The sequence below is a fragment of the Callithrix jacchus genome, chromosome 3 (assembly GCF_049354715.1).
Source record: "Callithrix jacchus isolate 240 chromosome 3, calJac240_pri, whole genome shotgun sequence".
Classification (NCBI taxonomy): Eukaryota; Metazoa; Chordata; class Mammalia; order Primates; family Cebidae; genus Callithrix; species Callithrix jacchus.
In genome coordinates, this window is record NC_133504.1 from 168,823,290 (window position 1) to 168,846,365 (window position 23,076).

Genomic DNA, 23,076 nt, shown 5'->3' on the forward strand with positions numbered 1-23,076 from the left:
GAAAGCCAAGCAGTCTTGCTAGCTAGTTGACCATTTTATCTGGCAGATGGCACTGCCTCTTCCCACATAGGGGAGTTCAGGTGTTTGTGAGTTTTTCCCCAGGGCCTTCATGGTGCATTTAATCAGAAGTGCTCCGACTGTCTTTCAGAGATGGGCTCTGGAGAGGAATGCTTAATCCTACTCCAGGTTTCGTAGACCAACAGTAATGCTATGTCTACACAAACAGAATCAGGGGCGGAGATGAAGCAATTATCCATTTTCAGGCAGGGCCCTCCTGTAGTTAAGAAAAGGAAGTGAGGGGATTGATTGAAAACGACTGAGATAATGTCTGTGGGAGGAGCTGATGGTAAAGGTTGCTGTTATTCAGGCTAGTTTTCATATTGATCTGATTCATTGGGAAGTGGTTTGTCTCTTCTCCTTCCTACCCTGGGAAAGATCCTGGCCAACTGTGAGTCAGAGTTTGAAATACAGGAGCAGACAGAGGTTGATTGCCCACCCTGCCTGACTTCCTGATAGAAACCTATGCCTACTTTTACCCATCTTTTGCGTATAGGAGCCTGGTAAATGGGACGTTTTCAGAAATCAAGGACCGAATGTTTTCCCATCTTCCTTCCCTGCAGCTGCTGTGAGTATGGGAAGATCCCTCTGCACAGTGGGGGGCCCTGAGGTGCCATCCTTGAAGGGTGGTCTCTGTCTCTTTGGTATGAGCCCTTCCCAAAGTACCCCAGCTCTGTGAGTAGACCGTGGCTGCCTCTTGGTGTTAATTTACCCTATGGTGCCCCCAGCAAAGCACTGAGGCTCCCTGCTCAGTTTTCTTTCCTTAGTTTGATATTAGTTTTCTTCAAAGACTTTATTATAGACCCCAGCATGTAGATCTAGTAAATGGGGAGGTGATTGCTTTGACTCATGACCTGAACATCACCTAAATGCACTGTTTCCCAAACACCTCAGTTTAAAAGAAAACTTCATTTAAAAATCTTAATGTTATTCTGGAAATAGGAGTGTTTCTAGTTTACTGAGAACTGAAACCAGTCAGGCAGCATACTATGAACTTACGTGCATAATTTTATCACGCCATTCCCACGATGAAGGCATGTTGATAATCCCTTTTGATAGATAAGGAAACCGAGGCTCAGGGAAGTTAAGTCACTTGCCCCAAATCAGAGCCATGATTCTAGTCCAGGACCAAAAGCTCTCACTCATACCTATTCCTCATCCCAGCTACTCTCTGTGAGCAATGCCCAAGGCACTGTGGTGATGCCCATGGCATGCCCTGTAACCCAGGCTGGGTAATGTTTACTGGTGAAAAGAAATATCCAAAAAGCAGTTTTCAAAAGCAAATCAGTGACAGGCAAAGTATGAGTACACACCTCATTCTCTTTATCTATGTTGGTTTCTTAAATTTGAGATGAGATTGAAATTAAAACAAGCTATAGAAAATTTTGAGAAATGGGCCAGGCGCAGTGGCTCATGCCTCTAACCCCAGCATTTTGGGAGGCCAAGGCAGGCTGATCATGAGGTCAGGAGATTGAGACTATCCTAGCCAACATGGTGAAACCCCATTTCTAGTTAAAATACAAAAATTAGCTGGGTGTGGTGGCATGCGCCTGTAGTCCCAGCTACTCGGGAGGCTGAGGCAGGAGAATCGCTTGAAACCGGGAGGCGGAGGCTGCAGTGAGCCAAGATCGCGCCACTGCACTCCAGCCTGGGAGACAGAAAGAGACTCTGTCTCAAAAAAAAAAAAAACTTGGATAAATGGAATATAGGAGATCACTATTCATCCTAAATAAACATAGTCTTGATACTTTTGTCCTTGAAATATTACATGTCTACTTTTAACATTATGCTTAACATTTTAAAATCTGAGGTCTCTTAGGAATTGCAGTGCTATTAAAATACACTCTCCATATAATAGAAATATAATTTAGGTATTCTTTTGCCAATTGAGTTGGTGATGACTCAAATAGAAAACTATATAGTGACAGTCTTCTGAAAGTTTCTTTTTTTTTTTTTTTTTAACTATTTCTTATGCGAGTGTATAATGTAGTAGAAAAGGTTTTTCTGTTTTTTGGTTTTTTCTTGGTCCCAGCTGTGTGACTTTGGTCAAGTCACTTAACTTCTCTGGGCTTACATTTTCCTCAAAACAGATTTGGATGAGATCTTTTTAGATCTCTAGTTTTCTGATTGCTTGTATACTGCAGGGCATTCACTGGCCCTTTAGTTGTGCTGAGTATTATAACATTTTAAAACAACAGGCATCAGGTCATATTTACTGAAACACACAGGGAAGAAAGGAGCAGAGTTCTGGAGATGACAAGAAAATCTGGTCAAAGGGAATCCACTTGCCACTGTCTATAAGATCATGCTGTGAGAGTCAGGTTTCTGATAACCAAATGGATTCTTCTTAGGCTAACAAGAGTTCATGTTTAGCCACAGATCAAAACGTAGCAAAAGAAATAGAAATGGCCCTGCATGTGACTCAAGTTTTACATCTCTGCATTGGAATCTGTCTCTTACTTTCAGATTGCTGAATTCAAACTCATTCACGGTCATCCGGGACGACGCTTTCGCTGGACTTTTTCATCTTGAGTATCTGTAAGTTTTGTGCTTTGTCTGTTTGCTGAACATCTGGTATCTTGGTAGAATTTCTGGATTGGTTTCTATGCTGGAACAGCATCTGCAAGGGTCTAGGGGTGGAGAAAGTGGAGAACACCCCATTCTGTTTTCAGCACTGACCTTTTATAGTTGACTTGCTTACGAACACGCTGGGGCAGGAGGAGGCTGGAGACAAAGAGGGAGAGACGAAACAAAGAAGGAGAGAGATTCATTCATTCTCTGCTCACATTTAATTTGTCATGTAGTAAGCACAATTGGAAATTGCATTGGATATTTTTACCTCTCATGACTAAGCACGGATTTGCTGACCAGCCAGAAATAGAGCTGTGGGGTTTTGAGGGTTACTGATTTTCAATAAAGCCTCCCTATTTGGGGGGTACAACTTCATGTTGTTCATTCACTGGCCTACATCTCTTTTGTGATACCTCCTATGACTTGCTACTGAGGGTTAATTTTATTTTATTGTTTTCCTTAAAAAAAAAAGGTTATTTTTCCATTTTGTGATGTGCAGGTCTTTCCCCTCACGGTGAGCTTTGCCTGTGTTCTGATTTCTGCCTTTTCTTCCTTTCATGTCTTTTTTTCCCCTTGAAGTTCTTTCATCCTTGCCTTCGGTAACTTTGTAATAATGTTAATCCTGCTATCAGATGGGATTTCCTCACTTAGCATTCAGAGAGATTTTTAAAGCCTCGTCTCATTTTCCTGTCTGAGTTCAACAGGTAGTATTGGAATTCTAGACACATCTCAGGTATAAGAAAGGTCTCTGCTGACTTTGTGTCTTGAGGAAAGATGTCCCTGAGGAATTTTTTCTCTGGTGTATACATAACATGTGTATTCTCATAATGCTCTGATATGATCGTATACATAGTGTGGAAAGTGGAGCACGACTGCAATGCTAAATCTGGCTAGGGTCTCTGAAAGCCCATACATAGCCAATGGAGGTCGTGGTTGTAAAGCTACGAGTTTTCTCTCACAGGTAGTTCCTCTTATGGTCACGGTTACTGGAGAGGAAGTTAGCTCATCAGTTTAGGTGGAAGTCTATTGCTGAAGAGACACCTCACTTTTAAAAACCATCAGCGAGTTCTCTTTGCAGGAATCAAGAACTAATTCACTGATGGTGTTGTGTTATAAAGCCCCACCCATGGAGCATCTCATCCAAGACCCTCTTACGTTTGACTTCATGTGATGCTATCAATTAAAATTTAGTTCTCCCTGGGCCTAGAGAATAGTCATAGTGAATTCACATCGATTCTTTCCCACAAAGACCTTAAAGCATGGCCAATGCTATTATTGCAAGATCCCACGTGCAAGCCCTATGGAGCTTTAGTACAGAGAAAGAAGTTTCGTCCCTACTCAACTTCATTACCCTTCCTACTTCCTCGTGGCTAAGAGCTTGAGCTTTTCCCTGCCTTGTCACCCATTTGTTTGGTGATTAGATGATGGAGGACACAATATAAACTCAAAGTTGCTGAAAACCAAGCTTGATGGAACTCTCCCTCTGCCAAAAACTTTAATAAGGAGATGGAAAACAAGGAACCCTCTCAAGGGACACAGCTACTAACAGAAGTATGAATAGCCAGACACTGTGCAATGCGGGGGGAAAATGTCTGGAAGCACTCCAGTCTTGCAGAGATATGAGAATTTCTTGCCTTGGTATGCTGTTTTCTTCTTTATTTCCCTCCAAGATTTTTTTTTTTTTTTGAGACGGTGACTTGCTCTGTTGCCCAGGCTCGAGGGCACTGGCGAGATCTTGGCTCACTGCAACTTCCATCTCCCGGGTTCAAGTGACTCTTCTGCCTCAGCCTCCAGAGTAGCTGGGCCTATAGGCGCATGCCACCACGCCTGACTAATTTTTGCATTTTAAGTAGACATGGGGTTTCACCATGTTGCCCAGGCTGGTCTCAAACTCTTGAGCTCAGGCAGTATGCCTGCCTTGGCCTCCCAAAGTGTTAGGATTACAGGTGTGAGCCACCGCACCCGGCACCCCCAAAATGTTTTTACTCATCTTGCCAGCTCAGAATTTGAAGACTTCCATGCCGCTTCTGGAAGGAGTGCACACCACACACTCACGTGCATGCCTGTTTGCACACATCCTGCTACCACGTGGAATTTGGTGTAGCTGACCTAGTCTTCAGAGATAAATTCTTATAATTCAGGAATACTTTCAGATTTTATTCTGAAAGCTTATTAATATAGTTTTTTAAGAGATACTAGGGAGAAAAAAATCATTCTAATTATACGACTTTTCATCTTAGGTTCATTGAAGGGAACAAAATAGAAACCATTTCAAGAAATGCCTTTCGTGGCCTCCGTGACCTGACTCACCTGTAAGTCTTATGAAAAGTATTGTTAAGTCCCTTAACGTGTGCAGTAAGATTCATTTCCTGGGGCCTCCCTGTTTCTCGACTGTTATTTCCATATTCTAATAGTCCTTGCAGGAAATGAATTTCTGGATGACCCAAGCGGTTTCTATGTTGTCAATCAGACACTGGCTCGTTGTGACTCACATACTTGTCTTTAGTGTCATCCCCAGCAACCTGAATCGCAGTGACAGACCACGTGACTGTGTGTGAATTAAGGATCCTGGGGTGTGAGGGGCTTGCATCACTTGATGGAGGAGATGGGAAGGCCATTACTTTTTTTTTTTAGCCTAGGCTAAAGTGCAATGGCACGATCTCAGCTCACTGCAGCCTCCACTTCCCGGGTTCAAGACATTTTTATGCCTCAGCCTCCCAAGTAGCTGGGATTACAGATGTCTGCTACCACGCCCGGCTAATTTTTGTATTTTTATTAGAGATGGGGGTCTCACTGTGTTGGTCAGGCTGGTCTCAAACTCCTGATCTCAAGTGATCCACCTGCCTCGGCCTCCCAAAGTGCTGGGATTACAGGCATGAGCCACTGCACCCGGCCAGGAAGGAAATTAATGTGGGTCTTACACCTGCTGGGCACCAGGCACAGGGCTGGGTGCTTAGTGAGCCTTCTCTTCTTCAGCTTTCGTAATCATCTGTGAGTTCCCATTTTACAGATTTTGGAATCAAGGCTTAGATGACTAAGTGGAATATTGGATCAGACTTAGGACAAAGTGCAATAGACACATTTTCATGGCTCTTCTCATTTGAATGCAAATCACCTTTTCTTTTATGTTGGGGTAATCTGTGGTTTCAGCTAAGCTCTCTGGTTCTTTAAGGGCTTTCTGGAGATAAAATTAAACAAATCGATTTGAAATTGGCTTATCAGAATGAAGCAAATAGACACACTTAGAAAATTTATAAAATTTACAAAACTAGAAAAAATAGTGGCTGTGTTTATGAAAATGTAAAAATACTCATTGTCTTGATAGGAGTAATTCGTTAGCCAGGAACCAGGTCTCCTTTGTGTGATGAACATCCTGCGTTTGAGTAACGTAACATGTCTCATCTCTGTAATCAGCCTGCCTGCCCTGAGGATAGTGGGGAGACTTGGAGGATTTCGAAGGGAAGTGTCAGGCAGGGATGGTAGTACCTTCAGCGTGTGTAACTATGACTGGTACCGTGTGGACATAGTCATCTAATGAGGTAGCCATTCACATCAAGCCCTGATATTTGCAAAGGGTTCTGTCAATAGGCCTAGCAAGAGCTTTATTCTGGAATGCCCACAAGCAGACACTCTGCCTGAGTTAAAGCTTATGGGGTAAAGGAGGGAACAGACGTGGGAGGCCCAAACATCCGTGTCAGCATAGTGGGTACTGGAGAATGTCCGAGGTCTTAATTTCTTCCTAAAAAGGACTTGATTGTTTTTCAGATTCAAGCTAAGTGTCAGATCCCCAGATTCCTATAGAGGCTACAGTCGTGGGCTTGGTGTTGTATAGGCTCGGGTTCAAATCTCAAGGCCATGATTTTTTAATATTGCTTAACTTTGCTGAGACTCGGTTTCCTTCAACTTAAAATAGGAATAACTATACCGATTCCATGGGATTGCTGTACATAAAGGGTTAATGCTTGCTTGCAAAGCATTAGCCCATTATTCATGGTAAACGCTCAAGGCATAGCTGGCATCATCATCATCATCATCATCGTCAACATCCTTCCTTTCCTCCACGCATTAAGAAGTCCCCATTTCCTTCATATTCTGTCAAATGTCTTTGGCAGTAGCAGTTTGGGTGGCCAGACAGGGTCTGCTAAGAAGACAGCTGTGAGTGTCTGAAGGGGAACAGCTGTGGCCAGATGAGTCTGGTTCCCAGAAGTCAGGAATTAGGGGCTTTGCATTTGAGCAAAAGCTCTGGGCAGATTATAAACCTAAAGCAAATCCCGTGTGACGGGCTGAGTTAGCCCAGCTGACAACTTTCATTTGCCCAGATGCTGCAGTTCTCGTCAGCAGCAGAGTGTGAGCAAGCAGGTATCATGTACGGACATTTGCATGTCTTTGTGCAGGTGTACAAAGTGTCCTTGGATGCATGGCCTTATATACATGAGTGTACATAGCCGTGTCCATGTGTGCATGCTTATGCATTTGTTTCATGTGTTCTCATGTGTATGCATGTGCAAGAGGCACCTCCTTTTCTGTGGTATGCACAGAGAACACAAACACAGAGGGAGTGAGGGAGTCCTGCCCTTGGGCCCGCAGAGCACAAACGCGTTAGAGAAGAACCAGCTCATCTCAGTGAGTAGGACGACCCTGCAGTCAAGCCCACAAGTGAAGCCTCTTCTCAGCTCTCTATCCTCATCTCTCTTGAGTGTCCTCAGAACATCAAGCTCTCGGTGCTTCCCCATGCTCACCCACCTCATCCCACTGCTTTTCCTCACATTTTCCTTTGCCCAGGATGCTGTTTCTCCTGCCCATGTTCTCTTGGAATCTCTTTTCTTTCAAAGTCCAGATTAAGTTCAGTCTCCCTCGTTAAGCCATTTCCATCTCCTTCTTCACTCCTGCCATTGGCTTCACGCAGCCAGCACTTTACAGTCTACAATGGCCATACTGGTTGGTGCTGCAGCCTGGCTGTTAGTTTTATCTTCCAGCATGTTGGAAGCTCTAGGAAGACAGGACTTTTAGTGATCTTCCCTTAGCTCTGTTCTTCCCTCAGTGTCTAGCGCGAGGCTAAGCCAGCAGGATGTACTTTCTGATTTGCTAATTGATGGATGGCTTCTTAATGGGGTTGGATTATCCATATGTGCTCTACTTCTGGGCAAGTCAGGCAAGATTTTTTTTTTTTTTTTGAGATGGAGTCTTGCTTTGTCACCCAGGCTGGAGTGCAGTGGTGTGATCTCAGCTTACTGCAATCTCTGCCTCCTGGGTTCAAGCGATTCTCCTGCCTCAGCCTCCCGAGTAGCTGAGACTACAGGTGTGTGCCACCATGCCTGGCTACTTTTTTTTGTATTTTTAGTAGAGATGGGGTTTCACTGTGTTAGCCAGGATGAGCTCAATCTCCTGACCTCATGATTCACCCATCTTGGCCTCCCAAAGTGCTGGGATTACAGGCATGAGCCACTGCATTCAGCTGTCAGGCAACTTTTAAAGTTGACTATTCTAGGTTGGAGATGTATTTAGTAATTCAAGCATTAAATATATTGTTTAAAGAATGAACCAATTCAGCTCCCTCCCTTTTTAAAAACCCTAAGCGAAGAGAAGATACCAAGTCTCTAAAGTTCACTCCTTTGCTTATAAAATTTCCTGCTTGGAATTTGCTTAAGTTAAGCAGCTGAATTTTATCTTTTATGCTTACAGACTCACATGCATAGGAAAAGAGACGCAGATCAGGTTTCAAAGCATTGAAGGAGCTCTGCCAATCTGTAACTAAAATCTAGAACATTTGTTTCCAGCCGTTCCATGAAGCCCAAGGGACGTGGAGCTATTAAATAGTTTTAGAAATAAAGTTAAGTGCCATGATTTGCGGCAAAATGAAGTGGAAAGGCAGGTGTTAAGCACTTAGTGTGAGTGCGGTGAGTAACCCATCTAAATAATTCTGCTTTCTGAAATCTAAATTGAACACTTGGAACGTTGCTAAACACTCTGCTGTTTTTTGTTTTTTGTTTTTTTGGCTTTGATCATTCCATGTATACTTAGCATTTCAATACAATAACTTTCAATTAGCTGAAGTTTTTTGCTAACAATGTTAATTAGCTAAAACATTTTTGTACTTTACTTTCCAGAAAAAGTAACCATTAACCAGGAAAAAAATATCTAAACAAACACCCCCTTCTCTAAATTTCCAAAAGCACTTTCAGTGTCGCTTCAGTCCAATTACATATTCAGCCTATTTTCCAACACAGTTAAAAATAAACAAATACATCATTTAGAAAAGGGAGGTAAAAGAGTACACGAAATTTTATTTAAATTCATGTGTGTTTACCTAGATAGAAAGGGGCACAACTGAGAAACTATGGGTCTTCCCACATCCAGCTGACGTCTTAAAGGAAGAGTATTGGGGATCCAAGCTTTCTACTCTGCCCAGCTATCCGGCTCTAGGCGGGAACACCCATTTCTTTAATTCACCTTTCTGGGCTGGGTGGTTAGGATGATACAAAAGATACATTTCATATATATCTTAAATAGATTGGTGCTGAATTGCTTACATGTTTATCATTTATATGTTTTGCTGCTGGCATTCATATGTGTAAAAGGAAACAAAAGTAGGCATCGGCTTCTTGGCTGACTCACATTAGAGTGCAGCGCCTGGGGAAATCACAGACTCGAGGTACATCATTTCAACACTCCGCGTCTTTCTACATCAACAGCCCTGCACCATGGACATTCATCTTCACAGGCTGATGACAGGGCACTGCAAAATCCTGAATCATCGGAGAAAGAGTTGATGCTGTGCATTCTAGTCTATTTCCTGGAGGTGGGGAAATGGACTAGGACATCTTAGAATAATCTTCAACACTAAGAACAAAAATGCAAAATGGTTTCAGGTCAACCTTCATTAATGTGAAAATGAAATTGATCATAGTCAATCATTCCCTACACATTCTGATTCACTGAGGTTTTATTATGTTATTCTTAAAGGTTGAGCTGAGTGTCTTTGCATAAAGGGGTTGTTACTGAGTCCTTTCTTAGAGTCACAAGTAATAGAATTCACTTAGATGGACCATTAGGGAACTTCTTGGGACAAGACTGTAAATCTTCTTTTATTACTCTCACTTTGGTGCTTAATACATTAATTCAGTAGCCATATACTGAGTGCCTGCTGTGTGCCAGGCACTGTTCTAGGAACTGGAGATACAGCAGTGGACAGACAGTGAACTCTGTCCTCATGTGGCTTATGTAGAGGGAGGATACACAGCCAGTAAACAAACAGATAATTAAAATATGTAGCGTGCCAACTGATGGCGGTGCAGGGAAGGGAGATGTGGAGAGGCCTGAGAAGGTGATGATACTTGAGGGCAGACCCAAAAGAGGCAATGGAATGCTAAATGGATATCTGGGGGAAGAGCATTCCAGGTGGATGACCAAGTTCAGAGGCCTGGAGGTAGGAGCACGCCTCACCTGTTGGAGGAATAGCAAGGAGGCCAGTGTGGCTGGATCAGAGACCCACTGAGGAGTTGGAGACCGAAAACATGTGGTCTCCTAGGTGAGCAAGAGTGGAGGTTATCAGGCAATAAAAGTCTTTCGCCCCTTAAGGAATTTTGGCTTTGATTCCAAGAAACATGGGAAGCCATCTGAGGTTGAGCAAATATACATAAAGAGCTTAAAAAGTGCTTGTATTAAAAAAAAAAGTAGAATCCAGCATCTCTGATGTTATCTTTGCATAACTAAGTTCATTTCTCTATCTCAGTATTGATGAGCAAAGCTGCACTTGAAGTCAGTTTCTTTACTGGAAGGGAATTGAGAGTGACAGGGTGTGAGGTAATAACCACATTGCAATGTGACTTTCTTGTTCTAGCTCTTTGGCCAATAACCACATAAAAGCACTACCAAGGGATGTCTTCAGTGATTTAGACTCTCTGATTGAACTGTAAGTAATGAAATTAAGTTTATGCGTGCCGGTCATTGTGCCCCAGTTAATCATGTCTTTCAATCCCCTCTCGCCTTTCTTTTATGTGTTTATTTTATGCTGTGGCCAAAAACCTATAATAAAGTAGTGCATCCTGGGAAACAGCATACAGTTTGAGTTGTGTTGGATTTTGCCATTTTATGCTTAACGCTCATGAGGCCAGTGGTAAATTACACTTCCTGGGGGGGAGGTCCCCTCCCTGAGATAGTGCATTCACCTGCTTTATCTTCTAGCGTTTGTTGCTTCTTACTGGACGTAGTGTTTTTTGTTTGTTTGTTTGTTTTTTCAGACCGAGTCTCGCTGTGTAGCCCAGGTGGAGTGCAGTGGCCTGATCTTGGCTAACTGCAACCTCTGCCTCCCAGGTTCAAGCGATTCTCCTGCCTCATCCTCCTGAGTAGCTAGGATTACAAGCGCCTGCCATTATGCCCAGCTGATTTTTGTATTTTTAGTAGTGATGGGGTTTCGCCATGTTTGCCAGGCTGGTCTTGAACTCTTAACCTCAGGTGATTTGCCTGCCTTGGCCTCCCAAAGTGCTGGGGTTACAGGCGTGAGCCGCCATGCCTGGCCTACAGGACATAGTTTTAACAAGAGCTTGAAGTTTCAATTGTGTTTGTGAAACCCGTCTTTTTACAACCTCTTCTTTATGTTTATGAGAACCTTTGTTGGGGGATGTTCTTCTGTCATCTGTCTCCCATTTCCAGCATGGTGAGGAGACAGCTTCAAGAGCATTTGGAGAGATGATGATATGTCCTCGCTGAGAGCTCTCCGGACATTATAGAGTTAAATTCTCAGTACTAAGGAACATTCAATAAAGTCAATGATAGATATGAGAAACAGGAGGCATTAAATACAAAATTTTTTAAACTCCATTTTTAGGGGGTCTCAAATATATCAAAATGTTAATAATTCTGGAGTTACGTGTTACATGTCAGACACGTCTATTTCTCTGTGTATATGTTTGTGTTTTGTTTTGATTTTTAGAGATTTAAGGGGTAATAAATTTGAATGTGACTGCAAAGCCAAGTGGCTGTACCTGTGGTTGAAGATGACAAATTCCACCGTTTCCGATGTGCTGTGTATTGGTCCACCAGAATATCAGGAAAAGAAGCTCAATGATGTGACCAGCTTTGACTATGAATGCACAACTACAGGTATTCAGAACCTCATCAGACATGGATATTTCAAATAACCTCTTTGTCTTTCTTTTAGGCTGTCAACAGAGAGTGGGGAAAAGTGAATATAGAATTGTTTACCAAAATTGTTTTAGAAAAATTTTAAGCATTCTAAAGAAATTACTCAACACGGTAGGGAAAATACCTCAAAAGTTAGGAAGAATTTTTTGTTAACTGCCCTGGCTTCAATTTTCCTTCTTTACAAAATTCAAATTTCTCTAAGGGTTTCATTTTCTTAAGTCAAAGTATAAACTTGTGGGTTTGGCATGAGAACATTGTCAAATCAATCTAGGTTTCATAGAAGGCCAGCACAGGGATGCCTCAGTTACTCGGTTGAGACTGTTTTCTTGCTTTAGTAAGATGAAGTTCACGGGACATTTAACTAACAAACATCAGACTTTTACACTCTTTTTTTTTTTGAGATGGAATTTCACTCTTGTTGCCCAGGCTCGAGTGCAATGGCATGATCTCGGCTCACTGCAGCTTCCGCCTTTTGGGTTCAAGCAATTCTCTTGCCTCAGCCTCCCAAGTAGCTGGGGTTACAGGCACCCGCCACTATGCCCAGAAAATTTTTGTATTTTTAGTAGAAATGGGGTTTCACCATGTTGGCCAGGCTGGTCTTAAACTCCTGACCTCAGGCAATCTGCCTGCCTCGGCCTCCCAAAGGGCTGGAATTACAGGTGTAAGCCACCGTGCCCAGCAAACACCAGACTTTTAAACCTATGAATGACTTTCAGAGTCCCATGTAAGAAGAGATAACTAGGTAAATTATAACCAATGGCAAAATAGAAAATAAAAATTAAAAACTAGTTATCAAAAGAAAACAACTCACGTTGATGGAAAAACGTAAAGAAGTTTTATTTTGTTTTCCAGGACCTGACACAAGCTTTCAGTTTATACATTTTTCAGGTTATAAGATAAAATAAAAACACTAACTGCCTCCACTGTCACAACATGAGGCCCATGGTATTAGTGAGTCTCTCCACTGGAAAGGCTTAGGTGGGGTTTTTAAGGCTTCTAGAGCCAGAGAGAGGATCAGGCCACTGTATGAAACCTGCTTACCTGATTTATAAAAATACACATTCAGGCTGAGAGCTGATATCTACAAAGCCTCAAGCCAGGAGAAGCAGCAGGAATGAGAAACAGAAAATAGTTACAGGAACTCAAAAGACACCAAAACTCCAAGAACAAAATATCCCATTTAGGCCAGTCCTGCTACCACCTTCCAACAAATAAGCAAAAGCCCACAAAGTAAAAATCATTTCTAGGTATCTTTGTTTGTAAATAAGGGAACCTACAAGTTCTGTTCTTTTCTGATAAACAACCTGAAATCTCACGGAAATGACTTTTTCTTTCATCATCCAATAGGGGCTTATTCAGCTGTATAATTGGCAGGTGCCTCATAGTCAGCTGAGGCCACTAGGAGGTTAATTTATTGTATTTTAGAGCCAGAGCAATAAATCAGAGGTGGTAGTCAATAATATTTGCACCAAAAGGTGGCATTCAAGACTCTGGTGTTAAATGCTAAGTGGAATTAAATTTAATTAAACCACAGCTAAACCAGAGCTCACTGAGACTTCTCTCTACCTTTTCTTTTTTTTTTTTTTTTTTCTGGAGAGTTCTAGAAATGCCACGGTGAAATTTGCCGATTTTCCATTGTTCTCTTCACACCTGGCCATAGTGTGTGGAAACTTTGCCAATCTCTGATAGAAGTAATGGGCTAGAGGACCATGGGAATGGAATATAATTTCTACAAGAAAATATATTTTCTGAATTTAGGGCCCTGGGGATGATTATAAAAATGATCTAGGCTCTGAGAATTGTTATTGGAATGGAGGTAGCTTGGGTCTAAGGCAACCTGTTCTCATCCCAGAATCCACGGAGCCACAAGAGAGGCCTTAACACGTTTGAGGGTCTTCTCTGTCTTATGCAGTATTTGTCTTCACGAACAAGCCTTCTACTAAACTTTACAAAGTCAGCACAAGGCTTTCTAGTGAGAGGGACATGATAATTCTGTCTTTGCTATGGTTTTATCCCTTTAAGACTCATGAACAGATGAGACTCTTGCTGACAGTTTCTTCCATCGGGAAAAAAATGGTACAACAAAGTTGTGACCCACCCCTAAATATAGCCCCTGCCTTGTAAGAACTAGGTCAACAAGTTGTGTGTTCGGGGTTCATATCTTCTGTTCAGATCAAACCCCAGCCTCTGTGTCTTCATTAAAAGCTAAATGGGGAGTAGGGGCTTGTGGCGGGGGGAATGAATGAAGCTAGATGGAAAACGGAAGGCCAAATTCGAGAGTTTATGGTACAGTTACCGTATTCTTTCTACAGGTTTGGAAAAAAGCACATTTTCTGAGTACGGTTGTTTTCCTCTCAACTCAGATTTTCAGAAAAGGGATAAGTTTTCTTGTGTCTCACTCGGTTTTTTCCCAGAGAGAGGAAGGCCCTGTTACCATTCCATTCCTTGGCCAAGGGGTTTAATTTGTACCGCAGAGCCACCATTGGGCTGCTTCAGGTCTTTAGATTAATAGTCTCTTTTGTAACCCTCCCCTTCAAGTCTATTTTTAACCACCTCAAAAGTCCCTGTTACCTACCGATGATTCCCTGTGTTTGGTGAGTAATTCGCTAAATTCCTTAGAGGAAGTGAATTTTGCATCCTAACTGTCCTGTTAGCTTCCCCTTTTCAGGGCTGATGAAAATGCAAAGAGAAATAATGCATTAATGTGCAGTTTCTCTCCCAGCAGAATCGGCATCATGTATAATTTATTTTCTGCAAGTGCTATAAATAGCTATGTAAAAATCTGTTGATTCCACTGGGAGAAAGGCCTAAATTGTGAGAGTTCCACTGACATCATGAACTTAATCCAGTGTGAATGGAAGTGGCAGCTCTTTTTGCGGAGTGCCATTAATATTTTAATACTAGTAAGTTGATGTCATATCAATATGTATATTTCTGAGATCTTTCCACAAGAATGTGTTTTTGCTCTTTGTGAGAAGTAAATTTAGGTGGGGGTAGGAGAAGATATTTAAATTCCTCTGATCCTCTTCTCTGATACCCACAAACATATATGCATTAATCATTTTCTTTTCATTCTTTCTCTCTTTTTTTGTGTGTTTTGAGACAAGGTCTTCCTCTGTCATTCAGGCAAGAGTGCAGTGGCACAGTCATAGCTCACTGCAACCTCAGCCTCCTGGGCACAATCGATCCTTCCACTTTGGCCTCCAGAGTGGCTATGACTACAGACATGCACCACTGCGCCCCATTAATTTTTAAAATTTTTAGTAAAGAGAAGGTCTTGGTATGTTAGCTAGGCTGGTCTCAAATTCCTGGCCTCAAGCAGTCCTCCTACCTCAGCCTCCCATGCTGCCAGGATTACAGGCACAAGCTATCTTGGCCATCTTGCCTGGCCCCATTCTTCTTTCTTCCTTCTCTTCCTCTTCTTCCTCCTCCTCCTTTTTTGGGGGGAGTGGGGAGTGGGGAGTGGGTTCTTCTATTAAGAGTTAGATTTGTAATTCAAATGATTTAACAATCTGTATTATGTTAGATAGTCAGTATATAGAATATATTATGAAACCACTATCTGGGAAAAATAGATTAAAATAGGGCCACGAAAGGCTAGATTTGTAAAATGCTCTCTACTGTGACAGCTCTTTTTCATCCTGGGATTCTTCAATAAAAACAGAAACTTTCTAGTCTACGCTTTAAACAGTCTGCCTTTTTAAGTGAATGCTCGTGTTTCCGAGAATGCAGAGGGCAGTAGGGAGGCGAATGGGAAGGAGGAGATGAGTGAGTTATGGGCGTCGCGGGAGTGCTTAGAACCTTTGACAGACTCAGATTAGTCGAACGCAACTGGAGATGTAGGAGAGGAGTTTATAGCCGTCTTGGTTGTAATTAAAAGAACGCAGTTGTGCTCTCCAAGTCCTTTATATCCCCAGAAAAGGGAGCACGTGATGACTGCTGCCATTTCCCCTTCCTCTGTCTACATGGAAACACAGAAACCAGCAAAGTCTTGTGCAGTGAACACGTGCTTTCTGGCTTCTACACTGGTTCTGCCAGTGCCAGAAAAGTGAATACAGGTTCACTTTTTTCTGTTTAATTATTTATCTTTGACCAAGCAACTGTTATTTCGGTGGTGGGGGGCATCGGGGGGAGCTGTGACTCTCCGATAAGTCTTCAAGCAGGCAACTGAATACTATCATTGTTGCATACATGAACAATGGAGTGATCACCCTGGCACTGCAGTATGTACTTACATGTACTCTTGCATTTAGTCCTTACGGCAAGCTTAGGAAATAGACATCACCCTCATTTTGCAGATGAAGGAAGAAGCTGAGGCTCAATTGTCTTGCCAAAGGTCACATAGCTAAAAGTGGCAGGGCAAGAATTGGAAGCCCAGTGTGTCTTATCTCCCAGCCCCAGCCCTTCCCCAGGATGTTCTGCTCTTGACTTGGGGATGAGAAGTTTCCCCGTCCACGAGAGTCACTTGTCCACACTCTCCTCCGTCACCTCCTGCCTGCTGGGCGGCAGGGGCAGCCTGTTCCTTTCTCCTCCATTTTTCCACATCTGCCCCAGAGTGAAGGGAGGGGCACCTCTAAAAGGTAACTTGTGTTGAGCACTCACTTTGTGCTAAGCTAAGTGAGTAGGAACCATAATAAACAATGCAGAAACTAAGGCAGAGAGAGGTTAAGTCATTTGCCCAGGAAGGTGGTGGCTCAGCTCCTGCATCTTATCTTAGATGCCATTAAAATAGTCACTTCCTGAAAGACAGGCCCAGTGGTAGCTAGGACAGAGGAGGTGAACTGTCCTTTCTCGGACCTTGTTCCATCTTTTTTGAAGATAGAATCTTAACTCTGTCACCGAGACTGTAATGCAAAGGCGTGACCTCAGCTCACTGCAACCTCCATCTTCTGGGTTCAAGTGAGTCTCCTGCCTCAGCCTCCTGAGTAGCTGGGATTACAGGTGCCTGCCACCACACTCGGCTAATTTTTGTATTTTTAGTAGAGGTGGCCAACAGCCATGTTGGCCAGGCTGGTCTTGAACTCCTGATCTCAAGTCATCCACTCACCTCAACCTCCGAAAGTGCTGGGATTACAGGCATGAGCCACTGCACTCAGCCTCAGTTCCATCTTTATAATGTGTTGAGCCCTGAGGTGGGCGTTTGGTATTTCCACCATTATCTGATCTGTCCTTGCCGTCAAGCTTGGGGAAGTAAGTGTCACTGCCTTCATAGAGTGAATACATAAACTGAGCCCTTGTGAGGAGAGGTGACCATCCCGGGGTCTCAAGTGTGGGGAAGTGGCCTCAGCTGTTGGCCTCCAGGCACAGGGCTCATCCTGGGCCCCCTGCTGCCCTCCTGCCCTCAAGACCACCCTGTTGTCCTGCCACCTGACTGTCACCTGCTCCTCCCATTTCTCTTCCACACTTCCCTTTTTGACACGGTCTCAGCCCCTCTTCCTCCTCTCCTTCCTCTGTTCCTCTTGCATTATCCCCTGTACTCACTACTGAAGGGCCCTTCATTGACATTCTCATTTGACATCTTTGATGAGGCTTCCAAATCAGTGGTTGCCTCCTGAGAGGCTGCCATGAGCTTGAGCTGTGGGAGGCTTGGAGAGTGTGGGATCCAGGCCCTGCCTCAGGGAGCCCTTGGTCTGGGAGACACGTCACGCTGGCTGCCTGGCCATAGCCAGATGCTCACCCTCTCTAGGCTCTGAAAAATGGCTCTAGGATCTCAGATCCCTCTAGTATCTCCCAATCGAATTCTGATGTTATTATCTGGCTTCATCATCAATAATAAGATTTAAGCAATAGTGCCTACCTATGAGTCCAGGGAGTTAGGAAAGTGTCCTGTGGATTGGACTTGTCAGGGGAGGCTTTTCAGAGACTTGAGTGGAATAGGATAAGGACTAGGAGTGGAGATGGGCAGAACCAGGATTTTCTCATAAAAGTGACTTTCCTTATCCAGGCGTCTACCATGACGCCATGTTTTACCATGGGTGTGTTTAGCCTACCAAGAAGCAGTGCACATTGAAGCACCTCTGGCCAAAGAAATAACTTGAACCAGGCCTGGCGCAGTGACTCATACCTGTAATCCCAGCACTTTGGGAGGCTGAGGTGGGCGGATCACCAGGGTTGGGAGTTCGAGACCAGCCTGACCAACAAGGAGAAACTCCGTCTCTACTAAAAATACAAAATTAGCTGGTGTGGTGGTGCGTGCCTGTGATCCCAGCTACTCGGGAGGCTGAGGCGGGAGAATCACTTGAACCCAGGACGCGGAGGTTGCGGTGAGCTGAGATTGCGCCATTGCACTCCAGCCTGGGAGACGGAGAGAGACTCTGTCTCAAAAAAACCTTAAACTTTATTTACGTGTGTGTGCACTTTTTGTAGAGGCTTTTTTTTTTTTTTGCTGGATTTCTCTAGTTACCCGACATGCTTCCAGAGGCCATGCTCACTCTGTTTCTTGGAAATTCTCCATTCCCTACCAAGATGTAATAGTGAGTCAGTTGTAGCTTAGGAGAGCAATGTGGATGAAGAGCTCTGACTTATCACTAAATGCAAGCGTGGCATGTGTGCTAAAATAGGAGGGGATTGGTATTGCTTCAGATGCCATAGGTCTGTTGTAATCGCTTGCGGAGCTGCAGAGTGCTGCATGGCTGTTACCACTGCATTTACTGGCAACTTTCCAGTAACCAGTAAGCAGACCTAGGTTAACTACCTTCCGCAGTGGACTTTGTAAACCCCTGAAACCAGAGCAGAGGGTCTAGTTTGGTTTCCAGTGTTCAGTGTGCCATTTGGGGAGTGTACCATTTATTCTGAACATGCAGTGGCATTTTCTTGCAATGGGTAATCTCAAGCTAGGGGTTATAAGAACTGGAGATAAAGGTTCAGGTAAGTTTGAAAAGCACCACATCAAACAAAACGAAACAGACGTCTTCCCTACAGGGGCTGTTCTGAGAGGGCTGGAAGTACAGCGTTTTCCAAACTCACTGGACCATAGCACCCCTTTGTCACAGAGCGATTTGCACGGCGGTTTTGAGCACATTGCTGTGTGGCATCGGTCCATCTTCTCACTTTGAACGCCAGGCCTCATCAAATATGTTTCCAACTTTGAGATCCTTTAACCAAACTTGGGAAGCTCTTTCTCCACAGGAAGCTGTACTAGAAGCTGTGCATTCCATCTGATAGTACTGTGCAAGCCAGAACTTTTTCTGGAATGTTCCAGAGTCAAATACGCTGTGATGTTTGTGCGGCTTCCCTCCTGCCGCCTCCTTCTTCTCCCCCGTCCTTTCCAGAACTAGTGTCATGATGGAAAGGTGATGGTACTTGGTCATTCCTGTAAGAGATTTTATGAACCGTTTTCTTTTTAAACACCCGTTCCCAGATTTTGTCGTTCATCAGACTTTGCCCTACCAGTCGGTTTCAGTGGATACGTTCAACTCCAAGAACGATGTGTACGTGGCCATCGCGCAGCCCAGCATGGAGAACTGCATGGTGCTGGAGTGGGACCACATCGAAATGAATTTCCGGAGCTATGACAACATTACAGGTGTGTTGTGGCTTTGATTGGACGTGTTGACCTGATTTCAGCATTGCCGCAAGCCAGTGAGAGAAGGAATACCCTGTGTATCGAGGGCGAGCTGGCTCTGTAGCTTGGTTGAGCTGGGGAGCACGTCGCAGCCTACCCTCTTGGTCTCTCCAGTTTTTTTCTTGGCGTGGTCAGTTACTGGGAGAGTGGAAACCTCAGGTCGTGATGCTGCTTATTACTGACGATCATTTTGGAAACGGAGAGAGTGACGGGTGGCCTGTGGTGGGAGGCGTTTCCTAGTAGTGATGAGAAGTCAGACTGAGAATCCCTTGTCCTGAGCTGTATGGCAGACCAAGACTGCACCAGCTTTGTAGCAGCTAAATGTTGCTTTGACTTCCATTAAGCTGATTGTTAACTAATATGCTAACACACACACACACACACACACACACACACACACACACACACACTGTAGCTTGTTCCTAGTGCCCTTTGCTAAGTCCTGGTGATCACTGCTTTCTTTTAATAAGTACATACAAGGCGGGGTGCAGTGGCTCAAGTCTGTAATCCCAGCACTTTGAAAGGCCGAGGAGGGCAGATCACGAAGTCAAGAGATCGAGATCATCCTGGCCAACATATAGTGAAACCCCATCTCTCCTAAAAATACAAACATTAGCTGGGCGTGGTGGTGTGTGCTTGAAGTTCCAGCTACTCAGGAGGCTGAGGCAGGAAAATCACTTGAACCCAGGAGGTGGAAGTTGCAGTGAGCTGAGATCGCGCCACTGCACTCCAACCTGGTGACAGAGCAAGACTCCGTCTCAAAAAAAAAAAAGTACATACAAAATAAGAATAAATGGATCCCTAAATGAGGCATGTGGGATATGAATTGGTTAATGCTTCTTTCAGTGCCATCATGGAATGCCAGTGCCTTAGCCCTACTAAATACGGACTGTCTACTTGCTTTTGAAATAATTTTTGAAAGACTTCTAACATTTATCAAAGTGCAATCTGACAATAATTATCACCCCAAAGAGGGTTTCCTTTCGTGGTTCCTGATGCGGCCTTAGGGCAGTTGCAGCAAGAAGCATATTCATGTAGAATTTCTGGGTTGGGAGGCTCCTAAGAGTCTCTTAGGCACCAAGTGGCTTCACAGCAGGTACAGGGATGTGAGGAGGCAGGGAGAGCTGCTAATGAGCCTTATCTCACCATGTATCTCAGTGTGGGATGTACATCGGATGCTCCGAGGATGCCATTTCAGATGAGCTGGCCACCGTCGGGCCATCTGGCCTCCCAGTGCTGAGCTCACCTTCCGGAGAGTAGCCCTCTTGGAAGTGCAGACTCAGCACAGTGTGGCACAGGCGAACCTGCCGTGGAAGCCAAGAACAAGGGAGATGAGGCAGTGAGCCCATGTCCACATGTTTTTGTGCCTCTCTCTTCGTCCTGACATGGAAGGTAGGGCAGGGAAGGATGGTCGGCCTCTCTGCCTTTTCTCCCCCTTTCTAGGGTCGGAGATGAGAGCAGAGTGAAGGTTTGTGGTTTTTTTGTTTTGTTTTTGAGATAGCCTCTTACTCTATTACCCAGGCCAGAATGCAGTGATGCAATCTTAGCTCATCACATCCTGGAACTCCTGGGCTCAAGGGATCCTCCTGCCCCAGCCTCCCAAGTAGCTAGGACTACAGGCACACACCAATGCACTCAGCTGATTTTTTATTTTTTGTAGAGACAGGGTCTCACTATGATGCCCAGACTGGCCTCAAACTCTTGAGCTCAAGGGATTCTCTTGCCTCAGCTTCCCAAAGTGTTGGGATAACAGGCATGAGCCACTGTGCCCGGCTGGGTTTTGCTCTTGGACAAGGAGTTCCAATGCCGATGTTGGCTGTGAGCCTGTGAGGTACCAGGCCCTAGTTTATCGCATTGGAAGAAGCTCACAACAGCCCTTGAAGTTATACCTGCCCCTATGTTAGAGGACAAAAGCTCTCTTCTCCAGAGAGAGGAGGCGTACAGACTAGAAAGAGCTCAGGTTTTGAAAACCGATGAACACAGATTGTATTCCCAACTCTGCCGTGGACTAGCAAGTACGTGCGCTTTGGAGGCTTGGTTTTGTTATCTGGGAAATGGGGAGTAGAAGAGCCTCATATGGATGTTGTGGGGATTTGCTGAGTGCCCAGAGCAGGCGCTTCTCAAAGCCGCCATCCTTTTCACAACCTTACAAGTGATGAGGTCAAGACTCAGGTGTGTCCAGTCACCCACTGTTTATTCAGGGCAGAGCACGGGGTTTCTCACTGGTTTTCTCTCCCAGGTTGACCTTGGTCAGACAGCCCTGTCTTTCACCTACCCTTCTGACATACTGAAGCTGGTGATGTTCTTAAATTCATTCATTCATTCACGAAGATTTCTTGAACACTTACTCTGAGCCAGGCATATTCCTGGTGCTGAGGCCACAACAGTGATAAACCAGATAAAACTCTGCCCTCAGGAGTTTCCATTCTAATGGGAGAAAGAGACAATAAGAAAGGATATTGGTATTGTAATAATTATTGCAAAAATAATTGTAGTATTTAAAAAGCACATCAGACAGAAACGTGGTAAGGAGGGAAAACGAAGTGAAGAAGGAAGATGTGGAGTACTGTGTGTGGGAGGATTCGAAGGCTTGGGTAGAGTGTCCAGGAGAGGCCTCATCAAGAAGGTGCTACTTGAATAAGACCTGTGGGATCGGGGGGATTGGTCCCCACCATGGAGAGCAGGGGGAAGAACATTCCAGGCAGAGGGAAAAGCAGGTGCACAGGTCGAGAGGCAGGAGAGCATCTTTCCTGTTTGAAGAACATCAGGAGGACGGTTTGGCATGAGCAAATGAGCCGGGGGGAGTTGCAGTTGATGAGTCGGAAGTCAGGAGGGCGGAACACAGAGTCTTATAGGTTCTAGGAAGGAATTGGCTTTTCCTCTGAGTGTTTGTGTGCAGAGGCAGGAAGATGCAGGCACCTGGCTCAGAGGCTGGATTGTGTCTAGCTACCGGGTCAAACATAGCCTTCTGGAGTGAGGACACAAAGGTGGAAGCACAGTGACTGGCTAAGAGGTTATGGCAAGAGTCTGGAACCCAGGCAAGCGAACATGGCCCGGACCCAACGGAGGCCACAGAGCTGGTGGGAAGGAAGTCAGTGTGATCCGAGTGGGTGTGGTTGGGGCCAGAGCCCTGCTGGACCTCGTTAATTTCCAAGGATTCCTCAGCCTCTCAGTCTCCAAGTCTGAATCATCCCGCAGCTCGGTGGCCATGACATGAAGCCCACCCAGCTCCTGTTTTTACCATCAAGCCCAAGAAATGAGTTCCAACATCAGACTGGCTTTTGATCATCCAGCTCCAGCTCTTACTAGCTGGTGGCGGTGGTCAAATGATTTAATGGGCATGAGCCCCTTTCATCTGTAAAGTGAGGATTTGGGGAATTTCCATTTCATCTGTAAAATGAGATCAGCATAGTATTGAACTTGGGGAAATACTATAAGGATTTCTTTTTTTTTTGAGACAGAGTCTCACTCTTGTTGCCCAGGTTGAAGCGCAGTGTTGCCATCTCAGCTCACTGCAACCTCCACCTCCCAGATTCAAGTGATTTTCCTGCCTCAGCCTCCCGAGTAGCTGGTGTTACAGGTATGAATCACCATGCCTGGATAATTTTTGTAGTTTTAGTAGAGGTGGGGTTTCACCATGTTGGCCAGGCTGGTCTCGAACTCCTGACCTCAGGTGATCCACCCTCCTTGGCCTCCCAAAGTGTTGAGATTACAGGTGCTAGCCAACATGTCTGGCCAAT

General features: G+C 44.4%; 1 protein-coding gene across 1 annotated transcript in view; it reads left to right on the plus strand.

Moving 5' to 3' along the window:
* The window catches only part of LGI2 (leucine rich repeat LGI family member 2), a 34,875-nt gene that overhangs the window by 1,786 nt on the left and 10,013 nt on the right, over positions 1-23,076 (plus strand). The window contains exons 2-7 of the mRNA XM_002745941.7: positions 554-625; positions 2,524-2,595; positions 4,869-4,940; positions 10,469-10,540; positions 11,561-11,730; positions 19,133-19,297. Of these exons, the coding sequence (XP_002745987.2) occupies positions 554-625; positions 2,524-2,595; positions 4,869-4,940; positions 10,469-10,540; positions 11,561-11,730; positions 19,133-19,297 (623 nt within the window). The remainder of the gene's footprint in view (positions 1-553; positions 626-2,523; positions 2,596-4,868; positions 4,941-10,468; positions 10,541-11,560; positions 11,731-19,132; positions 19,298-23,076) is intronic.